The sequence below is a fragment of the Rhineura floridana genome, chromosome 4 (genome assembly GCF_030035675.1).
Source record: "Rhineura floridana isolate rRhiFlo1 chromosome 4, rRhiFlo1.hap2, whole genome shotgun sequence".
Lineage (NCBI taxonomy): Eukaryota > Metazoa > Chordata > Lepidosauria > Squamata > Rhineuridae > Rhineura > Rhineura floridana.
This window is the reverse complement of record NC_084483.1, coordinates 115,224,034-115,244,689: the sequence shown is the minus strand read 5'-3', so window position 1 is coordinate 115,244,689 and position 20,656 is coordinate 115,224,034. Positions and strand designations below refer to the sequence as shown.

Here is a 20,656-nt window from a genome sequence, read left to right as displayed (position 1 = left end):
ATTTTTATTTATTTCTACTATCAATATTCAGGATGTGGATATTTATTTTACACAAGGAACAAAACAGCTGTGAAGGGAGACCAAACTCCTCCTTCGGGCATTCAAAAGAACATGTGCCAGCTCAACTGGATAAGATGGGTGGGAGGCACCAGCCTCTGTCCTTTCTATCCCATCATTTATATTTAGGGTAAAAGTTCTGCAGGGAGATTTGGACCACATTGAGCAGAATGTGGTCAGAATCCCCCTTTAGATCTTCACCCTGAACACATGAAAGTTGGGAAAGGAGGAGGAAGCACACATAGGTATGTTGGGGGCAGTGCAGACATGCATCTATTATACCCACTTTGAGCCCTCATACATTTTTTAAATTTCTGGAGAGGGCTTAAGGCTCTCAGTGGTGATAAGCAAGTAACAAGACCTTCCTTTTTCAATGAGCCTTTTAAGTGAAGATTTTTATCCCAATCTGTACTGGATTTGAGAAAAATATATAATTGTTTTATGTATTTATTGTTGATGCTTTTATTCACTTGCTATATAGCTTAAAGATGTTTTATGTTTTATAGAAAGTGATTTATAAATGAAATAAAATAAACAATTTTATTGACTTCAGCAAAGCTTTTGACAAAGTGCCCCATGATATTCTGATGAGCAAGCTAGCTGAATATGGGCTGGATGGAACAACTATCAGGTGGATCCATGGTTGGCTCCAGAATCGTACTCAAAGAGTGCTTATCAATGGTTCCTTCTCAAACTGGGCGGAAGTAATGAATGGGGTACCACAGGGCTCGGTCCTGGGCACAGTGCTCTTCAACATTTTTATTAACGACTTGGATGAGGAGGTACAAAGCATGCTTATCAAATTTGCAGATGATACAAAAATGGGGGGCACAACTAATACCATGGAAGACAGAAACAAAATTCAAAGGGACCTTGATAGGCTGAAGCATTGGGCTGAAAACAACAGAATGAAATTTGACAAGGATAAATGCAAAGTTCTACACTTAGGAAAAAGAAACCAAATGCACAGTTATAAGATGGGGGATACTTGGCTCAGCAATACGACATGTGAGAAGGATCTTGGAATTGTCATTGATCACAAGCTGAATATGAGCCAACAATGTGATGTGGCTGCAAAAAAGGCAAATGCTATATTAGGCTGCATTAACAGAAGTATAGTTTCCAAATCTCATGAAGTATTAGTTCCCCTCTATTCAGCACTGGATAGGCTTCATCTTGAGTACTGCATCTAGTTCTGGTCTCCGCACTTCAAGAAGGATGCAGATAAACTGGAACAGGTTCAGAGGAGGGCAACAAGGATGATCAAGGGACTGGAAACAAAGCCCTATGAGGAAAGACTGGAAGAACCGGGCATGCTTAGCCTGGAGAAAAAAAGACTGAGTGGAGATATGATAGCACTCTTCAAGTAAATGAAAGGTTGCCACAGAGAGGGCAGGGATCTCTTCTCGATTGTCCCAGAGTGCAGGACACGGAATAATAGGCTCAAGTTGCAGGAAGCCAGATTTCGACTGGACATCAGGAAAAACTTCCTGTTAGAGCCATACGACAATGGAACCAATTACCTAGAGAGGTAGTGGGCTCTCCGACACTGGAGGCATTCAAGAGGCAGCTGGACAGCCATCTGCCGGGAATGCTTTGATTTAGATCCCTGCATTGAGCAGGGGGTTGGACTGGATGGGCTTATAGGTCCCTTCCTAATCTACTATACTATGCGGGTATCAAGCACTGACCTACTGACCACTGAAATTCCAGCTAAGCTCCATACCTATTTGTAAGCCTTCATCACATAACAACCATGTTTTCCCAAAGCTAGATATACCATTCACATGCACAATAATCTTTCATAAAATCCTCCTCTTAGAAGAGTGTGTGTGTGTTTTTTCAAAAGCGTATGTAGTGTTCAAAGACAAAAAGTGTCAAAAATTCCAGAGCTGGCAGAAGCTCCTTGTGAGTCTAAGACTTTGTACACACCATACATTTAAAACAGATCCCCCCTTCCAAAGAATCCAAGGAAATGTGATTTACTCCTAATAGGCCTACAATTCCCAGCACTTTTAACAAACTTTAGTTCCAAAGAATCCTGGGAGGAAGCTATGCACTTTAAATGCATGGTGTGGATGTGGCCCTACCTATAGTAAGCAGGAAGGACAACTCTGAAAATGCAACTGTGTTATATGATCCACCAGCATTCAGAAAGGAAATGGCAACCCAATTTCTCTGCTTTCTGAAAGACCTACAGTAGGGCCCCGCTTTACGGCACTTCGCTAATGCAGCGGTCTCAATTAGACGCAATTAGACTAAAGCCCCACTCATACAGCGCTTGTTCTGCTTTTACGGCGGTTTTGGGGCGTCGTACATTCTGTTCAATAAGTTTCGCTTTTCGGTAGTTTTTGCTTTACAGCAGGGGTCCAGCACGTAACCTGCCATATGAGTGGGGCCCTACTGTATTTCAAATCAAAGCAAGAAGTCCACAAATGCACACATCAGGTTGCTTGTAGCAAACCTATCTATATGTGGCAAGCCTAGTGAAATGAGTCCAGGGTTATCCCTGCAGCTGCCCTGGGTTTCCGAGGCACTTGGAAGCAACAAGTAGACTTGCTTTGCTGACATTCAGAAGCAGTGCGAATTCTTGTTGCTTCTGAAGCACTGTATCAGCCCTGTTGCATGGGAGAAACAGGAAGGGTGATCAGTCTGGCAGCCACAAATTGTCCAGCCAGAACTTGTGGAACTCTGACCATACCCCAGCCAGAGATTTACTTATGTTTGTATTTGATGGACTAATATGTGAAGAAAGCAGTTACAAAAACCAGAAAAGTGGGGTGCCACTGCTGATGCAGCAACTTATTTGTGGTTCATGAAGCTTTTAAGACAACCTCCAATCAATATGAAGCTCAAGAAACTGGAGGGTGCACATCCAAAAGTCCAATTTCTTAAAGACACTGCTATCAGTGGAAGAGAATAAGCATGTGCTCCTCACCTACCCTAACTTCCTTAGAGTACTCAAAATAAACCATTCTATTTACTGTTCTTTAGCAGGCAATAGACTTGAAAATAATTTTACAGTTTCAAATATAACCCTTTGTTGTTGCTTTTGATGGAAGTTTAAACCCCTTCACATTGTACTTTTCTACTCCTCTGAGCATCTGTTTCTTATTAACAAGTAATCTGAAGCTGACAGAGTATATCAACTGTCATCGGTAAATCTGAAGATGTCTTCTAAGCCTCAAGAAATGTGAGGATATTTGCCAGCTGTCACACCTGCCTATGTTCAACACATGCCACAGAGGGCAGAAGTGCAATCTGTGCTGTAGATAAAATCCCTGTTAAATCATTTCGAGCCCCCACAGTTGCAATGAGACTAATGAATGCATTCAGTATATTTGCTTAAGATTTGAGCATTACAGTTGTACACATCTTCCATACATGCACTCTGTCTGCTATAAACTTTGTTAGGTAATTCCCATGTCTAACATCTTCGTTATCAGGGCTCTCAGACAACGGGATTATCAAGTTAAGTCTGCAGGTTGCTCAAGAACTGATTTTATTCCCACCCCTTTTTAGTTTTTACCTCTTTAGTCCCTTTTAATATCACTCCCCTATATTTTTTAACTGTGTCTTATGTACTTTTATCCAATTTTATTATGAGCCACCCTGAGTGCCCTTTTGTAGGGTAGAAGGGAGGGACAAATGTTTTAAATAAATAAAGGAGCACAGCACAGACAATCCCCATTACCATTAGATGAGTACCTTTAAAGCAAAAACAACTAATTTAACACTTTGAACAAAGAGCATCTTTTAAGATATAGGATACTAAGGAGCTCTCTACACTGCTGCTAGAAAAGTACACCAACCATCTTGCTAGCACACAAGATGGTGTGGGGGAAAGGTTTTGGATGAACCTGGGATCAAAGCCTAGCTTAACTGTGATACTGAGTGGCAAATTGTGGGCAAAGAGATTTTTCAATTTCATATCCTAATGTGAAATGAAAATAGTTACTTCTGTCACAGGGCTTACAAGGGTGTGCAATAAAGAAATGGCCGGTCACATCTTGATATCCAAGGTCAGATGACATAATCAAATATGCAAGGGAACAACATGCCTATGTCCCCCCCATCACTTTTTTTAGATAATAAGGACAAGTTACAGATATGAACCTATACCACAGATAGTATATAATTCCACTCCCTCATCCCAGGGTTCAGAGAACCATAAAATGGCTAGGATACATATGTTATCCCAACAGTAGCAATTCTCTGGCATAATAGAAAACCAATGGACACGTAAGGATTTACACTTAATGCAGTTCAATTTTAAATGTTTATGGCCATTCTGTACCTTAAACAGACACATTAGTTCTTACAATTTTCAGTTTATTTTTCAATATAGATAAAGGTGCTACCACAATTGGCAATTTCCTTAATACATAGATGCAAACAATCTTGTGACAGCTGTAACAGACTTTTGTCTGTCCTTTGTTGTCTTATATTTTATTACTGTGCCCTCAGTTGTGCTATAGTTTTAAAATGGGTTCTCATGGGGCAATATCCAACTAAATCATACTCACAGAAGACCCATTAAAATCAATGGACAAGTAATCCATATCAACAACTCTATTCCAAGTATGATTAACACTGGATATTACCCATGGTTTTTAAACCTTAAACCAGAAGGCTGTGAATTTTCAAGTACAAGGATACTGAATGTTAAACAGGAGAGCCCATCAGGGCCCATGCACATCATGCCAAATTCTGGTCTATGCATAATCCTTCAATCCTGGTTCATTTGCTCTGTAATAAACCCAGTAAAACAGGAAGTATGACCAAGGAAAAACCACAGACTCCTAACTGTAACTGAAATGAACACATTAGTTTCTTATACAAAGCTCAGAAATCTGACCAATTAAACCAGGGGTGGGGAAACATTTTGGCCCGATGAACCAGATCTTTATCTACCCCCCAGCCCCGAAGGCTACCCACTTGCCCATCATCTGACATAACAATGACATAAATTGACTGATATGGGTAATTCAACCCACCTATCAAAGTTGCCCAGAGAGGTGGGGGAGGGTCTGCTTTACCAGCATAGTCCCTGCAGGAAACGTACTAGCGAAGCAGCACGAAGCAAGATTGAAATCTCTGCTGATCAGCTGATGTGTGGAGATGTCAATCCTGCTCTCTGTAGTGGTCTGAAGAGGATCTGACCCTCTCATCAGCTCTGCACAGCCAAAGCAACAGGATTTAACCTCCCCCCGCTCAACAGCTGATGAGCTCAGTTAAATCCTGCTGCTTTAGCTTCACAAGCCAGTTCCCTCAGTTTTGGAGGAAATAAATTTATGGGCTGGATTGGGCTCCTGGCACACCAAGACTGGCTGCCAGGCCAATGGTTTCCCACCCCTAGATTAAACAATGGATCATTTTGAAAACCATGACAGCTAGTGCATTAGAAACTGCATGCAAATGACTGCTCCCTTTATATCAGGCTACATTAGCTAAGAGTGCAATCCATCTCACCCTTCTACTAGGCTGGGATGAGTTGGATGCTGTGGATCCTCAGCAGCACTGGGAGGCTTCCAGCTCTGGTGGGCTCCGGCAACAGCAGCCCTCCACTGTGGCGAAGATGTGGCCCTGCTAGGAGCCTCCCAGTGCCATTGGGGGTCTGGCATACAGAGGCATGGAGGGGAGGAGCCATGGGGGGACTTACATGAGATCCTTCTCGCATTCGGATCCCTGTCCTGAGTCCCAATGCACCTTCAAACTCCACTGGCCTTGGCCAGCGGAGTAAAAGAATTTTTTAAAAAAATCCCATTGTGGCCTACAGGGAACTTTTACTCCCTGGGATCCTGTTGGCTGGAACTGGCGTTCAGCCCAGGTAGCAGCTCCCGAGTGGGGGGAGGATCCCGCAGACCTTTCCGCTGGCTTCTTCTCTGTCGGTACCCCCTCCGCCAGCTGCCCAGCAGTTGGACTGCTCTGCTCAAGACATAAAAGCAGCTTTCAAAAACAAAAAGCTTTCAAAAAACATAATGCTTCCTGATTTTTTTTACATACCTTCACATTTTGTACGCTAAAATAACCATCTTTTACATTATCTGTTGTGTAAGACTGATCATGGACACACTTAAATTTCTAAAAAGAGTTGTAATTTCTTCAATTCCTAAAAGATGACATGTGTAAGCAAATTACTAAATCAGTGAAGCCAAAACCCAATCAAGAATATAGGGTACTCATTAGAATAGATATTAAATCAATAGCATTAATATCTAAAGGTTGATACACCAATATACTGTCAGCCTGGAAGTTCAAACAGTACCTCTGCTGATACCTTAACGTGGTTATTTCATGTATTAAGTCTTAGGTTGAAATCCTAAGCACGCTTAGGATATATAGGACCAGGCTGTTTTGTACAGCACGACACAGATGTGGGAGCAGCTGGGATAATCAAAGGAAGGACTATTTCATCAACACTGAGACAGCGAGGCAGATATGTCAACTACATAATCCTATTCCAGAATGATTACTTTGATAGATAAGAAATGTGATAGAAAAAATGTACAGTGGTTAAGTTTCCCCCCACCCATAAATATTGAACAATTCCCTATACTACATCTTTGTACTAGATCTACATATGCTACTAGTCTCTTCTCCTACAAAACAATTTCCACAGTGTTAAAAAGAAATAATCTTCTGTTGGTTCCACATGTCTCAAGCTTTTTATAGTATTTGTTTATTGCCCAATAAATTACTTAAAACAAATAAAAGTCTAGAAGTTTCTTCCAGAATAACAGACTAGAGCATGAAACCACCACTTTTCTACTATTGCATTTCTTAATTCATGGATCAAAATAAGGCAGAGATCTCTACAACTTACATAAAAATATTACCTTGTGTATAGGCAGCATCATCAGATCCCATACTCAGCTTTCGTGCCTCACTAATCCTATCGACATGTGCTAAAACAGGGTCAGTAAGGTGTTGGATACTTTCCTTCTCTGCAAAGTGATCTGGAAGGTTTAGAAGATTTGTAGGTTCAAAGGTTGGGGACACCACACCAGGTGACACTGCAGGGGGTTTATTTGGAGAAACAGTAATTTTAAAAGTGTATTTTGTGTTAGGCTGTGTGACGACGACTCGGGGAGAAGTGGCAGCAGGATTGTTGCTCACTGCTCTGCTCTTGGGAGGGTGGTGATGAATAAACGCAGGTCCCATGCTTACTTGACCAGACATATTCCTAGACGTGGCAGTAACTCCCGGATTTGTTGATATGAAGAGTGTGGGTTGATTCCGAAGTTGTTCATCTCCTGTAGAAGCATTGGCTGAAATATAGACCTTAGGCTGACTTCGCGTGATAATTTCATCAGTATTTGGTGGACTGGTAGCTATGTAAACAGTGGGCTGACTTCTGCTTAAAGTCTGACTGTTGAGGGAAGAGGAATTTGAGGATGAGCGGGGGCCAGTTGGACGCAGTTTTGATGAATTGTTTCTTTGTGGTGGTTCAAGTTTGATTTCAATTTGGTTTTTACGAGGTCCTGTGGAGATATTTTGAATATTGTATTGGCTCTGGGTGGAGGATTGTGAGCTACCAGATGAATGAATTGTAGGTGCTTGTGGAGTTGTAGGAGAACTTATGGGCATATACACATGGGAAGTCTGGTGGCCTTGCTGGTTTGGCTGTGTTGATTGTTGCAATGAGGTATGTGATGAGGAATTGGTTGTGGGAAGGGTTGTCCAGGGATTTTGATGTGAAGGCTGGTAGTTTTGTTGTGAATGCATAGGATTATACTGAGACGTCCAGCCTGGATTTTGCTGAGTTTGGCGAATTGTACCACTTGGATTTGTGATATAAGGCCTAATATAGATAGAATTGCCTTGTGGACTGTTTATTGGAGGTACACCATGTATGTGCAAAGAAGTAGGGGTATTCCGACCGGGCTGAATATTTGGGGCTAAAGTTACCATAATGGGATTGAATCTAGGTGTTTGCTGAGACAAACTAGATGCTCCTTTGCTGCCCAAGTGGAATCCAAAATGCTGACTTGGATTAGAAGTACTAACAGTATTAGATATGCCAAAGAATCCCTGTGGAACCTGGACTGGAGCTGTCTGTGGTTCCTGATGAAGCAGCTCACTGTTGGACTGACTGGTTTGAAGTTGTCCATCACTAATGCTATGAGCTAAAGTCCTACTTCCATTCATTCTACTTCCTTCTCTTCCATGGAGAATCACATTCTGTGACTGCAAATCCAAATTAAGGGATGTCATGTGATTTCGCAGACCGGGAATCCCAGAATCATCTGAAAAACCAATGTCTCCTTCACCGTAGAGATATTTTGTGCTCTCCTTAGAAAGAACAGCGCAACAGGCATCCAGGTTATTATTATTCTATAAAAATGCAAAAACAAAAATGGGAATTAATAGAAGTAATATGGTTTCATCACATTTAATTTAAAAACTTAATGAAACACTGGCTTTCATAAATATGGTGTAGTATGAAAAAAAGAAATAAAAACACGAGAAAAATAAAATACAAAATTAAAAGTAGATTCTGTTTTGTTGATTAGGGTAAAAAGAGGTTCCGCAGTCTAAAAATATTGAAGACTATGAAGTTTATTATGTAAACACAAGATGCTAACTATTTAAAACTGTTTTAATGACCAATATAATTATTGCTGAAACGATCAATTAGCAAGGAAATCCCGAACAACGAATGTTAGTATTTGAGAGGGATAATTTGATAGCAAGGACTAAGGAGGACAGGTAGCTACAGAGTCTGTGAGCAGGAAGAAGCAATATCTTAAAGAAGGTATAGGATGGACCTGGAATGAATCAGGCAGACAAATATGTTGCTGGTTTATATACCAGTATAGCTACTAGTAGGTGGTAGTAAGTCCCTGCCATTATCAAATGGGAAAGTGCCACAGGGCAAGCATCTTCAAAAGCCAATAACCCTTCTTCCCATTCCTTTTAGCATGAAGGAACAGCCCCCTTGGAGGAGAGAAAACTGGACTCAGAGGACACATGCAATAGAGTATACCTCCTTTCCTTTCACAAGTAAAGGGAGAGTCTAATCTGGTGCTCAAAAGAACCTAGTAGAATGAAATCTGGGTTTGGAAGATGTTCATTCTCAGTTTTCCTTCCCACATTATTTCATATAGGGAGATTTTGAAGGTGATAAGATGAAAGCCAAGTATCAACTACTTCGGAGGATGCAAGGGCAACAGACTAAACAGAATGACATCATTAAACCTTTCCACTGACATATTACATAAATGTAGTTAAGATTATTTAGCAACTACATGCTACTGGTAAGGAAGGAAATGTATTGGACACACCTGACACTGGCCAGCTGATGCCATTTAGTTAGGAGCTGTGACATTTTTGAAACTTCGCTTCCATGTTTACTCACAGAACCCAGAGCAGACACAACACTGCCTGATTCAGAGTTAGTAAGCAGAACTATACTGTGGATCTATTCTCTACTAGGCAAAAAAACCTTTGAAGTTTAAGTACATACCTAAAGCCAACAGATATTTCTATCAAACTTTTAAAAAGCAGGCAAATTGGGCAGCTATAGTGAATGCACCACGGGAATAGGAGACTTGACCTCCTCCCTGAGATATTGTACTGCCCTACAAGTTTGTAAAAATGCAAACACAATTTGGGTTGGTCTTTCATAGTTCAATCCACTTCCTGTGTAGCTTGGAAGAATTTGGTAACATGTGCCTCTGAGCATAGGGTGAGTGGTGGCAAAACCAGCAACCAGGACTTACATCTCCAAAGATGGAGAATTACATTTTTTGTATGTTTGTTGGTGTTCTTCTTACTTTGCTTCTTTCCTGTGTTACTACTGTTTCTACAGAGAATCTAACCTGGAAACAATATTTTTCTCATTATTCATCCTAGAAATCTGTGTTAAATTTATTTTTATTAATTTCAAAGCCTTTTTACTGGTCAATGTCATATGATGGTGAAGACAGCCTTTTGTTTTTCAAATTGGAGGTTATGTTCTATTTCTATTTTGGGTGCATTAACAGTTGAATCTGAAACTGCAGTTTGATGTAAAATCAGACTGATTACAATACGTTGCTACTTAAGCAGTGAATCTAGCTATTGGAAAAAATAATCTTGGTCTGCCTAAGATGCATGTGTTCAACCTGCTATGCATAAACCACTCCACTTAAGGAACGGTGAGCATGGTCAATTAAAAACACAGAGCACACTTAGAAATTTGCTAGAATATATGTCACCTCCACTGTTTCATCATCTTGTGCAAACTGAGACACTCCTCATGTCCAGTGGAAGCTATTCTGCAGAATTGTCAGTGCCATTATTCCACAATTGTTTTTGGAGCTTTTTCTTAGGGTACATTATGTAAACTGTTGTTGTACTTCACATATTCACAGAAATAGAAGCAAAAGAAAATGATTTAATACAGGAAGTTTCACTAAAATAGCAAAGGAAATCAAGCATATTTAGAGTAACTATCTGAACTATATCAACTGTCTTCATATTTTTGCTTCCTCCCTGCTAGAACAAGATCAGCACAGCACATCTCTTGTTTCTGTTATTTGGACTGATTACAGGTGTTACCACCCTCACGATATGCTCAGAGGCACATATTACCAAATTATTCCAAGTTACACAGGAAGTGGATTGGACTGTGAAAGACCAACCCAAAATCTCAGAGAGGAGGTCAGGTCTCCTGCTCCCCTGGTGCATTCACTATACCTGCCCAATTTCCCTGCTTTTTAAAGATTGGCTATCTGCTGGCTATAGGTACGTTCTTTTGGTTTTTTGCCTATTAGTGAATTTCTCTGCTTTTTAAATCCAGGAGATAAGAAATGGGATCCTGTGCAAGTTTCCTGAGAATGGATTGATCATTTGCATGCTCAGTGAGTTCAATGGGATTTACTCCCCTGCAATCATGTTTAGGATAGGTGAAGCTGACCTGGGGGAGAGGCAGGGAGGGGAGGGGCAGGTGGGGAGATTGCATGGGTGGGTACTAGGGAGAAGGAAAGCCCCTTTCTTTTCCAAAAGGGAAACATTGTGAACAGTATTATTGCTTTTCAGCATTTCCCCAAAGTTTTTATTCTACAGCAGGCACATGTAGCCTCCCACCAAACCAAAGCTGTCCCTGGCCACATCCACACCAGACCTTTATTTCACTTTAGACAGTCATGGCTTCTGCCAAAGAATCCTGGGAAGTGTAGTTAGTGAAGGGTGTTGAGAGTTGCTAGGAGAGGACCTGTTACCCTCACAGAGCTTGTCAGATGGGCTGACTGTTAAACCACTCTGGCCAATGGAGCTCTGTCAGGGGAACAGGAGTCTCCTCAGCACCCTTCACAAACTACACTTCCCAGGATTCTTTGGGTGAAGCCATGACTGTCACAAGTGAAATAAAGGTCTGGTGTGGCCTCCTGACTAGCCAAGCCAAGCAGCTGTGAGTCTGGCTTTTAGAACACTGACAGTTGGTTCTTACTGAGCTTGCCTGCACTTACCACTGAGTCCAATATTAAATTTCTTAAATTAATTAAAAATCAGCCAGGCATTTTTTTAACTTTTAAACTGCAGAAGATGAAGGTCAGAGTATGGGGCAAGGTCAGTAATAGGATTACAGACACTATGTGAACATGGCTGGTTTTTAATTAATTTCAACAAATTATGAGATCACTGACAGAAAAAAATCCAACAGGGGTCTGGATTTCCCCCCTCTTGTTTTACACTTTGAACTCTCTATGCTCTCTCAGTGTTTTGTGTATTGCCATGAAAACAGAGGACTGTTAAGCAAGCGTTTCTGAGTTCAGGACTATAAGTTTTGTAAGGTTTTGTTTTGAAATGAGCTTATGGAAAGTAGCAGAATGGCATGGGGGTAATTTAAATTTAAACATTGCGGAATGTGAAAAAACCATGCTGGCTATAGTATACAGCCGCTCGTATAATCCTTTCCTCCCATTTGAATTCCCCATCCCTTTTATCAGATCCAAGCACTATTTAGGGTTATATCTGCATTAGTGTTTTAGGTGCTTCTAGAAAGTTCTGACTTTTTATGATTTATATTTACAAACAGCATCTCATACTGCAGGATCCCAGGCCAGTGAACATATATAATAAAAGAAATTATAACACTATACATTTAACAGTCATTGAAATCGCATCAGATTAGTAGTTATATTTTCAGGTACAACCAATATCCAATCGAATCTACACTCAAACTGGTTAGTGGGGAAAGCTTTTGTAAGTACTTTTAAATAGCACCTACATCAACAGTAACAACATAGCACTGACCTGTAACATGCATCTGGACACAACAACTTCAGGTACCTCAGGAAATTTTTGGCGCAGGTCATGTAAAACCTGAAAATCAATTTGCTGGCTTCCTTGGGCCATTCGTATCTTGCCTGGTCAGGACTTTTGTTCAATAGGCAGTTTCAAGCCTTAGTGCAAATGAACTATCATCTCTTCTGCCCCAGCATCTTCTGTAAGACAAAATAAAAAAATGTCGGCTACAATTAAATCATCCCATGCTTTGGAATGTAGTTCTCTTAATGCAAGCTTTGTGATATTTTCTTGGGCTGATGGGAGTTGTAGTTCAAAAAAGTAACTTTTCCAAGCTCTGGATTCACGTGGTGGTGATGAAATGCCTTGAGGTACCATTTTATTACAGTAAATTTATTATTACTAGTTAATATACATTTGCCATTTATGAAGGAGTCAGAGTCGGAGTCGGTACATTTCTACCGACTCCGACTCCACCCAAAATTGCTCCCGACTCCGACTCCACCCAAAATTGCTCCCGACTCCGACTCCACGACTCTGACTCCACAGCCCTGTTTGGGTGCATTAACAGTTGAATCTGAAACTGCAGTTTGATATAAAATCAGACTGTTTACAGTATGTTGCTACTTAAGCAATGACACTGTTGGAAAAAACAAACTTGGCCTGCCCAAGATGCATGTTTTCAATCTATGTTTAAACCACTTCATTTAAGGAAAGGTGGGTATGGTCAATTAAAAACATAGAATACACCTAGAATTTTGCTAGAATATATTTCACCTCCCACTGTTTTATCTTGTGCAAACTGAGACACTCCTGAGGTCCACTGGAGAATATTCTGCAGAACAGTCAGTGCTATTATTCCACAATTGTTTTTGGAGTTTTTTAGTGTATATTTTGCAAAGTGTTGCTGTGCTTCACATATTCATAGAAACAGAAGCACAAGAAAATAATTTATTATAGGAAACTTCACTAAAATTGCAAAGAAAATCAAATATATTTAAAGTGACTATCTGAAGTATATCAACGGTATCTTAATATTGTTGCTTCCTTCCTGCTAAAATAAGATCTGCACAACACATGTCTCTATTATTTGGGCTGACTGCAGATGTTGCTAACACTCATCATATGCTCAGAGGCACATATTACCAAATTCTTTCAAGCTACACAGCAAGTGGATTGAACTGTGAAAGACCAACCCAAATTGTGTTGGCACTTTGACCAATTTGTAGGGCAATACAATATCTCAGAGAGGAGGTCAGGTCTCATGCTCCCCTGGTGGATTATTATAGCTGCCCAATTCCCCTGCTTTTTAAAGTTTGATAGAAATATCTGTGGGCTATAGGTACATTCCTAAACCGCAAGGTTTTTGCCTATTAGTGCATTTCTCGGCTTTTTAATCCGGGAGGTAAGAAATGGGATCCTGTGCAAGTTTGCTGAGAATGGATTGATCATTTCCATGCTTATTGAGTTCAGTGGGATTTACTCCCCTGCAATCATGCTTAGGATAGGTAAAACTGACTGGGGGGAAGGAGGGAGGGCTGGAGTGGAAAGGGGAGGAGGAAGAAGGAAGAGGGGAGGGGAGGAGGGAGAGGAGAGAGGAAGGAATGAAAAGGCAGGTCTGATCATTTGCATGCTTGTTGAGTTCAATGGGATTTACTCCTATGCAATCATGGTTAGGATAGGTGAAACTGACCACAGGGGATGGGAGGAGGGAGGGGAGGAAGGGCAGAGGGGAGGAGAAGATCAGGTTTGATAATTTGCATCTTTATTGAGTTCAGTGGGATTTACTCCTCTGCAATCATGCTTCGGATAGGTGAAACTTACTGGGGGAGGATGGAAGGAGGGCTGAAGTGAATAGGGGAGGAGAGCAGGAAGAGGAGAAAGGCAGGTCTGATCATTTGCATGCTTATTGAGTTCAATGAGATTTACTCCCATGCAATCATAGTTAGGATAGATAAAACTAACCATGGGGAGACGGGGGAAGGGAAAGGGAAGGGAGAGGAAAGGGGCAAAAGGGAGGTGATGAGAAGGACGAGGAGGGGAGGGCAGGTTGGATCATTTGAATGCTTATTGAGTTCAATGGGATTTACTCCGATGCAATCATGGTTAAGATAGGTAAAACTGACCGAGGGGGGGAGAGGGGGGGGAAAGGAAGGGGGAGGGAAGGGGCAAGAGGGAGAGGGGGGGAAAGGAAGGGGGAGGGAAGGGGCAAGAGGGAGAGGAAGGAGGGAGGAGAAGGGCGGGTGGCTTTGATCATTTGCATATTGTTTGAGTTCAATGGAATTTATTTCTGTACAATCATGTTTAGGATAGGTGAAACTGACCTGGGGAAAGGGCAGGGAAGGGAGGATGAGGGGAGGAGATTGAGTGGGTGGGCACTGGGCAGAAGGAAAGCCCCTTTCCTTTCCAAAAGGAAAACATTGTGAACAGTATTATCGCTTTTCAGCATTTCCAACTTTTTATTCTACAGCAGGCACATGTAGTCTCCCACCCAAATTTAAACCAAAGCTGTCCCTGGCCACATCCACACCAGACCTTTATGTCACTTTAGACAGTCATGGCTTCTCCCAAAGAATCCTGGGAAGTGTAGTTAGTGAAGGGTGTTGAGAGTTGCTAGGAGAGGTCCTGTTCCCCTCCCAGAGCGTTAATCAGAGTGGCTGACTGTTAAACCATTCTGGCCACTGGAGCTCTGTCAGGGGAATAAGTCTCCTCTCAGCACCCTTCACAAATTACACTTCCCAGGATTCTTTGGGGGAAGTCATGACTGTCTCAAGTGAAATAAAGGTCTAGTGTGGGTGTGGCCCCAATTAGCCAAGCCAAGCAGCTGTGAGTCCGGCCTTTAGAACACTGACAGTTGGTTCTTACTGAGCATAACTGATGTTATCATTGAGTTCAATGTAAAATTTCTTAAATTAATTAAAAATCAGCCAGACTTTTTTAAAACTTAAACTGCAGAAGATGAAGGTCAGAGTATGGGGCCAGGTCAGTAATAGGATTCTGTGAAGATGGCTGATTTTTAATAAATTTCAACAAATTTTGAGAACTCTAACAGAACAAAGTCCAAAAGGGGAATGTGAAAAATCCACGCTGGCTCTGGTCACCTGCGGAATACAAGAATTGGCTTCAAGTGATCAGATGTTTCTTTTAAATGACAAATGATTAAAGGTAAGTGTATGTGATAAACAAAATAGCGAAAATTTATGGAGAATTAATTTTTGAACTTATTTGTAATAATGCAAAGCCTCAAGTTCCCTTCAGCTGCACCATATCTTTGGTACTTTTGAAATTATACACATTTCCTGGGGTCTAAAGAACCATGCAACCACAGTTCTGTGACCCTGGATATGAGGTGGAGCTTTAGATTTGTCGTACTTTAACAGCAACAGCCCCCCCCTTCAAACCGCTGCTTTTGAAGCTGAGAAGAGCTACAAAAACAGTTTGTATGAAAGCAAAGAATGAAGATTCAGCTGTTCAGATGAAGTATGTCAGAAGCCCATTTGGCTAGTGCAAGCACTTTGCGTGAGCCTCACTCATTCTGGATCATGGTCATAATCTGGCTTCTGCATCAAGCATATTATATACAAATATGTAGTTAACAAATGCAACAAGTTCACTATCACTACACTAGAGGATAAAACTGGAAAAAAGTAACAGACAACTGTTAACACTTCCAATGCCTAGTTCAGACAGTGGGTCCCATCTCAATATCCTCATGGAGACTGATTATGGCCTTAAAACCCAACAGGAACTGCATAAGCTGTGTAAACCTGGGGTAGCTATCTGTATCTAGCCCTCAGTGAGTTTTGGGGCTCCCCAAACCCCTACAAAACATTACCATTTTCATTTTTTTAAAAGATTTAAAAAGTTTTGATTACTCCTATGGGTCCCATGCTGTGATGCCATGATGCCAAAAGGATTTCTATGCCCTTTCCCATATATTCTTTTTTAAACTGTACTTTTTAAAGATATTGACTGCTCCCATAGGTATGTCACTGTGATACCAAAAGATTGTGTGCCCCCCATTTGTCCATTAAAAAAAAAACTATTTTAACTGAGCACTCCAGTGATGCCAAAATATTTTAGTACCCCCCCTTTGTACTTTTTAAAAATGGCCCACTCACTTTTACACGTCAGTCATATCTACTGTAACATGAGGACCCTGGAGAGCTGACTACAGGTCAATGTGGCCTTTGTCCCACAAAAGGTTAGCCACCCCTTCTATAAACCGGTATCACTCCATATGGAACCTATAAACTTAATTGTGATTTGTGTGCAGGGCTGATAAAAATGATTTTTTTTTAAATCGGATTTTTAAAATCTAAATCAGATTTTTTAAAATCTAAATCAGATTTCATTTTTTTTAAAGAACAGTTAGTAAAAAAAGAGCCTAGGTCAAAGATATCATCATGAGTACTAATTATACAACTTTTAACTATATTCTATGAATATGTTAACAGCAGTTTAAGGAGATGGAAGATAACCTGATCAGTCCTATTCTGCAGGTGATATACATGTACATGAAGAGCATGCAGTCTCTCTCTCTCGGCCTTGCCCCTCTCTAAGAGCAAAGCTAGAGAAGATCAATGAAGAGAAAATTTGGGGAAATGGAGTAGATCTTAACGAGGAGGAGGAGTCTGGATATAAATGAAAGGGATAGGGGAGGGAAATAGAAAGTGAAACCAAAAGTGATCAGCATCTATTCAAGCAATCCTAATTCCTGAGGAAACTTCTGCTGCATGTCGTTAATAAAACCCCCCTTATCCACGATTTGATTGTGGAGAAGGGTGCCGACCTTGTGTGTATTACCGAAACCTGGGTGGGTGAGCAGGGAGGAGTTGCTCTTTCCCAGCTTTGCCCACCTGGGTATTCGGTGCAGCACTGTGGTAGATCTGAGGGCCGGGGAGGCGGGGTTGCTGTGGTCTATCGGAGTTCTTTCTCTCTCACTAAGCACCCTGTCCAGACGGCAACTGGTTTGGAGTGTCTTCATCTTGTGCTGGGCCAAGGAGACAGATTGGGAATACTATTGGTGTACCGCCCACCTTGCTGCCCAATGGCTTCCCTAGCTGAGCTGACGGAGATAGTCTTGGAGGTATTGTTGAGATCCCCCAGACTTGTGGTACTGGGGGATGTCAACATTCATGCCGAGGCTGTCTTGTTCGGGGCAGCTCAGGACTTCATGGCCTCCATGACAACCATGGGGCTGTCTCAAGTTGCTACTGGCCCGACGCATGTATCAGGACATACTCTTGATTTGATCTTCGCCACTGGTCATGGAGATGGTGATCTGAGGGTGGGGTATTTTTCATCTACTCCATTGTCATGGACAGATCACCGCTTGCTGAGCTTTAGACTCATGGCAACCCTTTCCCTCTGCAGAGGTGGGGGACCTATTAAGTTGGTCCGCTCCCGGAGGCTTATGGATCCTGTTGCTTTCCAGAGCGCTCTGGGAGTTTTTCCGGCTGATAGCACTGGCGCTCCTGTCGAGGCCATGGTCGATCTGTGGAATGCGGAGATGACCCGGGCCATTGACATGATCGCTCCCACGCGCCCCCTTCAATGCAGAACTCAAACAGCACCGTGGTATACCCCGGAGCTGAGAGTGATGAAGCAAGAGAGAAGGAGGCTAGAGTGCAGGTGGAGGCGAACTCCTGACAGATGTAGTCATTCTTTGGTGAGTGCTTCCACTAAGTTGTATGTAAAAGTGGTTAGGGCGGCAAAAAAGTCATATTTTGCTGCCACCATTAGATCATCTCTTTGCCGCCCAACAGAGCTTTTTAGGGTGGTACGAGGGCTTTTACATTCTGGCCCTCCTGATACTAAGGAAACATCGGAAGCTCGCTGCAACGAATTTGCGGAGCACTTCCAGGATAAGATCGCTTGCATCCGTCGGGACTTAGACTCTGATGTTATGACAGATGACTCCATTGAAGTGTCCAGAGCGCGGTCTTGTCCTTCATTGTTGGATGAGTTTCAGTTGGTGCAGCTCGAGGAAGTGGACAAGGTGCTTGGAATGGTGTGGGCGACCACGTCTGCCCTTGATCCTTGCCCATCTTGGCTGGTGAAGGCCAGCAGGGCTGTAACCACTGGCTGGGCCAAAGAGGTGATAAACGCCTCCTTGAGAGAGGGAGTAGTCCCTGGTAGTCTCAAGGAGGCAGTAGTGAGACCTCTTCTAAAGAAACCTTCTTTGGACCCAGATATTTTGAACAACTATAGACCGGTGGCGAATGTCCCTTTTTTGGGCAAGGTCCTGGAGCAGGTGGTCGCTGGCCAGCTCCAGGCGCTCTTGGATGAAACCGATTATCTGGATCCATTTCAATCTGGTTTTAGGCCTGGTTTTGGCACTGAAACAGCCTTGGTCGCCCTGTATGATGACCTTTGTCGGGAGAGGGACAGGGGGAGTGTGACCCTGTTGATTCTCCTTGATCTCTCAGCGGCGTTTGATACCATCGACCATGGTATCCTTCTGGGGAGGCTCGCGGAGTTGGGAGTTGGGGGCACTGCTTGGCAGTGGCTCTGCTCCTACTTAGCGGATCGTCGCCAGAAGGTAGTGCTTGGGGAACATTGCTCGACACCCTGGACTCTCCATTGTGGAGTCCCTCAGGAGTCGGTCTTGTCCCCCATGCTCTTTAACATCTACATGCAGCCTCTGGGTGCGGTCATCAGGAGTTTTGGAGTGCGTTGCCATCAGTACGCTGATGACACGCAACTCTACTTCTCCTTTTCACCTTCTTCAGGTGAGGCTGTTGATGTGCTGAACCGTTGCCTGACCGCGATAATGGACTGGATGAGAGCTAATAAACTGAAACTTAATCCAGACAAGACTGAGACACTGTTGGTGAGCTCTTTACCTGCCCAGATGGTGGATGTTCATCCTGTTCTAGATGGGGTTACACTCCCCTTGAAGGAACAGGTTCGTAGCTTGGGGGTCCTTTTTGACCCTTCCTTGTCGCTTGAGGCTCAAGTGGCCTCGGTGGCACGGAATGCGTTTTACCATCTTCGCTTAGTAGCCCAACTACGCCCCTATCTGGACAGTGACGATCTCGCCTCAGTTGTTCACGCTCTGGTAACCTCTAGACTGGACTACTGTAATGCGCTCTATGTAGGGCTGCCCTTGAAGACCGTTCGGAAACTTCAGCTAGTGCAAAATGCGGCAGCCAGGTTGTTAACGAGGACCCGCTGGTCTGCGCATATAACACCTGTCCTGGCCCGCCTGCACTGGCTGCCTATTTGTTTCTGAGCCAGATTCAAGGTGCTGGTTTTGACCTATAAAGCCTTACACGGTGTGGGACCACAATACCTTGTGGAACGCCTCTCCCACTATGAACCTACCCGTTCACTTCGTTCAGTATCCAAGGCCCTCCTCCGGGTACCAACTCATCAGGATGCCCGGAGGATTGTTATTAGATCTAGGGCCTTTTCTGTGGTGGCCCCCGAACTGTGGAACAGCCTACCTGTGGAGATACGCCTGGCGCCTTCGGTACTTTCTTTTAGGCACCAGGTTAAGACCTGGCTATACTCCCAGGCATTTTAATGTTCAATGTGTTTCATTTAATTTTTTTTCCCCGTTTAACTTGTTGCTGATTTTATTGTAATTTTATTGTAATATTATATTTTAATCTTGTTTTGTTCACCGCCCAGAGAGCTATTCGCTATGGGCGGTTTAAAAATGAAATAAATAAATAAATAAATAAATAAATGTATCCTCCACTATAGAAGGGAAATACATCTGCATGTTTTGTTAATGTTGTTTGTTGAATAAGAAAACTAACCAGAAGAATAAACAATCTTATTAGTACAATTTAAAATCCTATTTGGTGGTGGTGATTCTGGCACATCATGACAAAAATATCATGATTATGTGAACAGTTGAAGCTAGTTCATTTTGTAAATGACTTACCAAATTCATTCTGCTTTAGTACTAAACTGTCCAAATTATTATCCTATTTTTGATGAAAATTAATCTGAAAACAATTCAGCATAATTGCTTAGTATGTACCTACCTTCTAATGAAACCTAGATCTCTGAATATGTATTGAGGTTATATTAAACAATAATGTACTTCTACTAAAAAGAAGTCTGATCTGCTCACTCCCTGATGGTCTGCTTCTGAAAACCATCTTGTTCAGGACAGCCTTTGGGAGTGACTGAAGGTAGAGTCTGAAACTGATTTTATTTCCCTCCCCCTTTTTTAGTTTTACTTTTGTAGTTCCTTTTAGTATCACTCCCCAATATTTCTCAACTGTATTTTATGTATTTTTATCTATTTTAATCTTTTTTGTGTTTTTATTGTGAGCTGTCCTGAGTAACCTATTGTAGGGTGGCTGGAAAGAAAGAAACTTCCTCACTAGTGATTTAAATCATTAAAATT

At 42.1% G+C, this 20,656-nt stretch overlaps 1 protein-coding gene across 3 annotated transcripts in view; it reads right to left on the bottom strand.

Moving 5' to 3' along the window:
- The window catches only part of TAB2 (TGF-beta activated kinase 1 (MAP3K7) binding protein 2), a 79,329-nt gene that overhangs the window by 8,088 nt on the left and 50,585 nt on the right, over positions 1–20,656 (bottom strand). For all 3 annotated transcript variants that reach the window (XM_061624085.1, XM_061624083.1, XM_061624082.1), the window contains 2 exons: positions 12,298–12,488; positions 6,897–8,394 (listed from right to left, as the gene is read on the bottom strand). In XM_061624085.1, coding sequence (XP_061480069.1) covers positions 6,897–8,394; positions 12,298–12,399 — 1,600 coding nt within the window. In that variant the 5' untranslated portion in view covers positions 12,400–12,488. The remainder of the gene's footprint in view (positions 1–6,896; positions 8,395–12,297; positions 12,489–20,656) is intronic.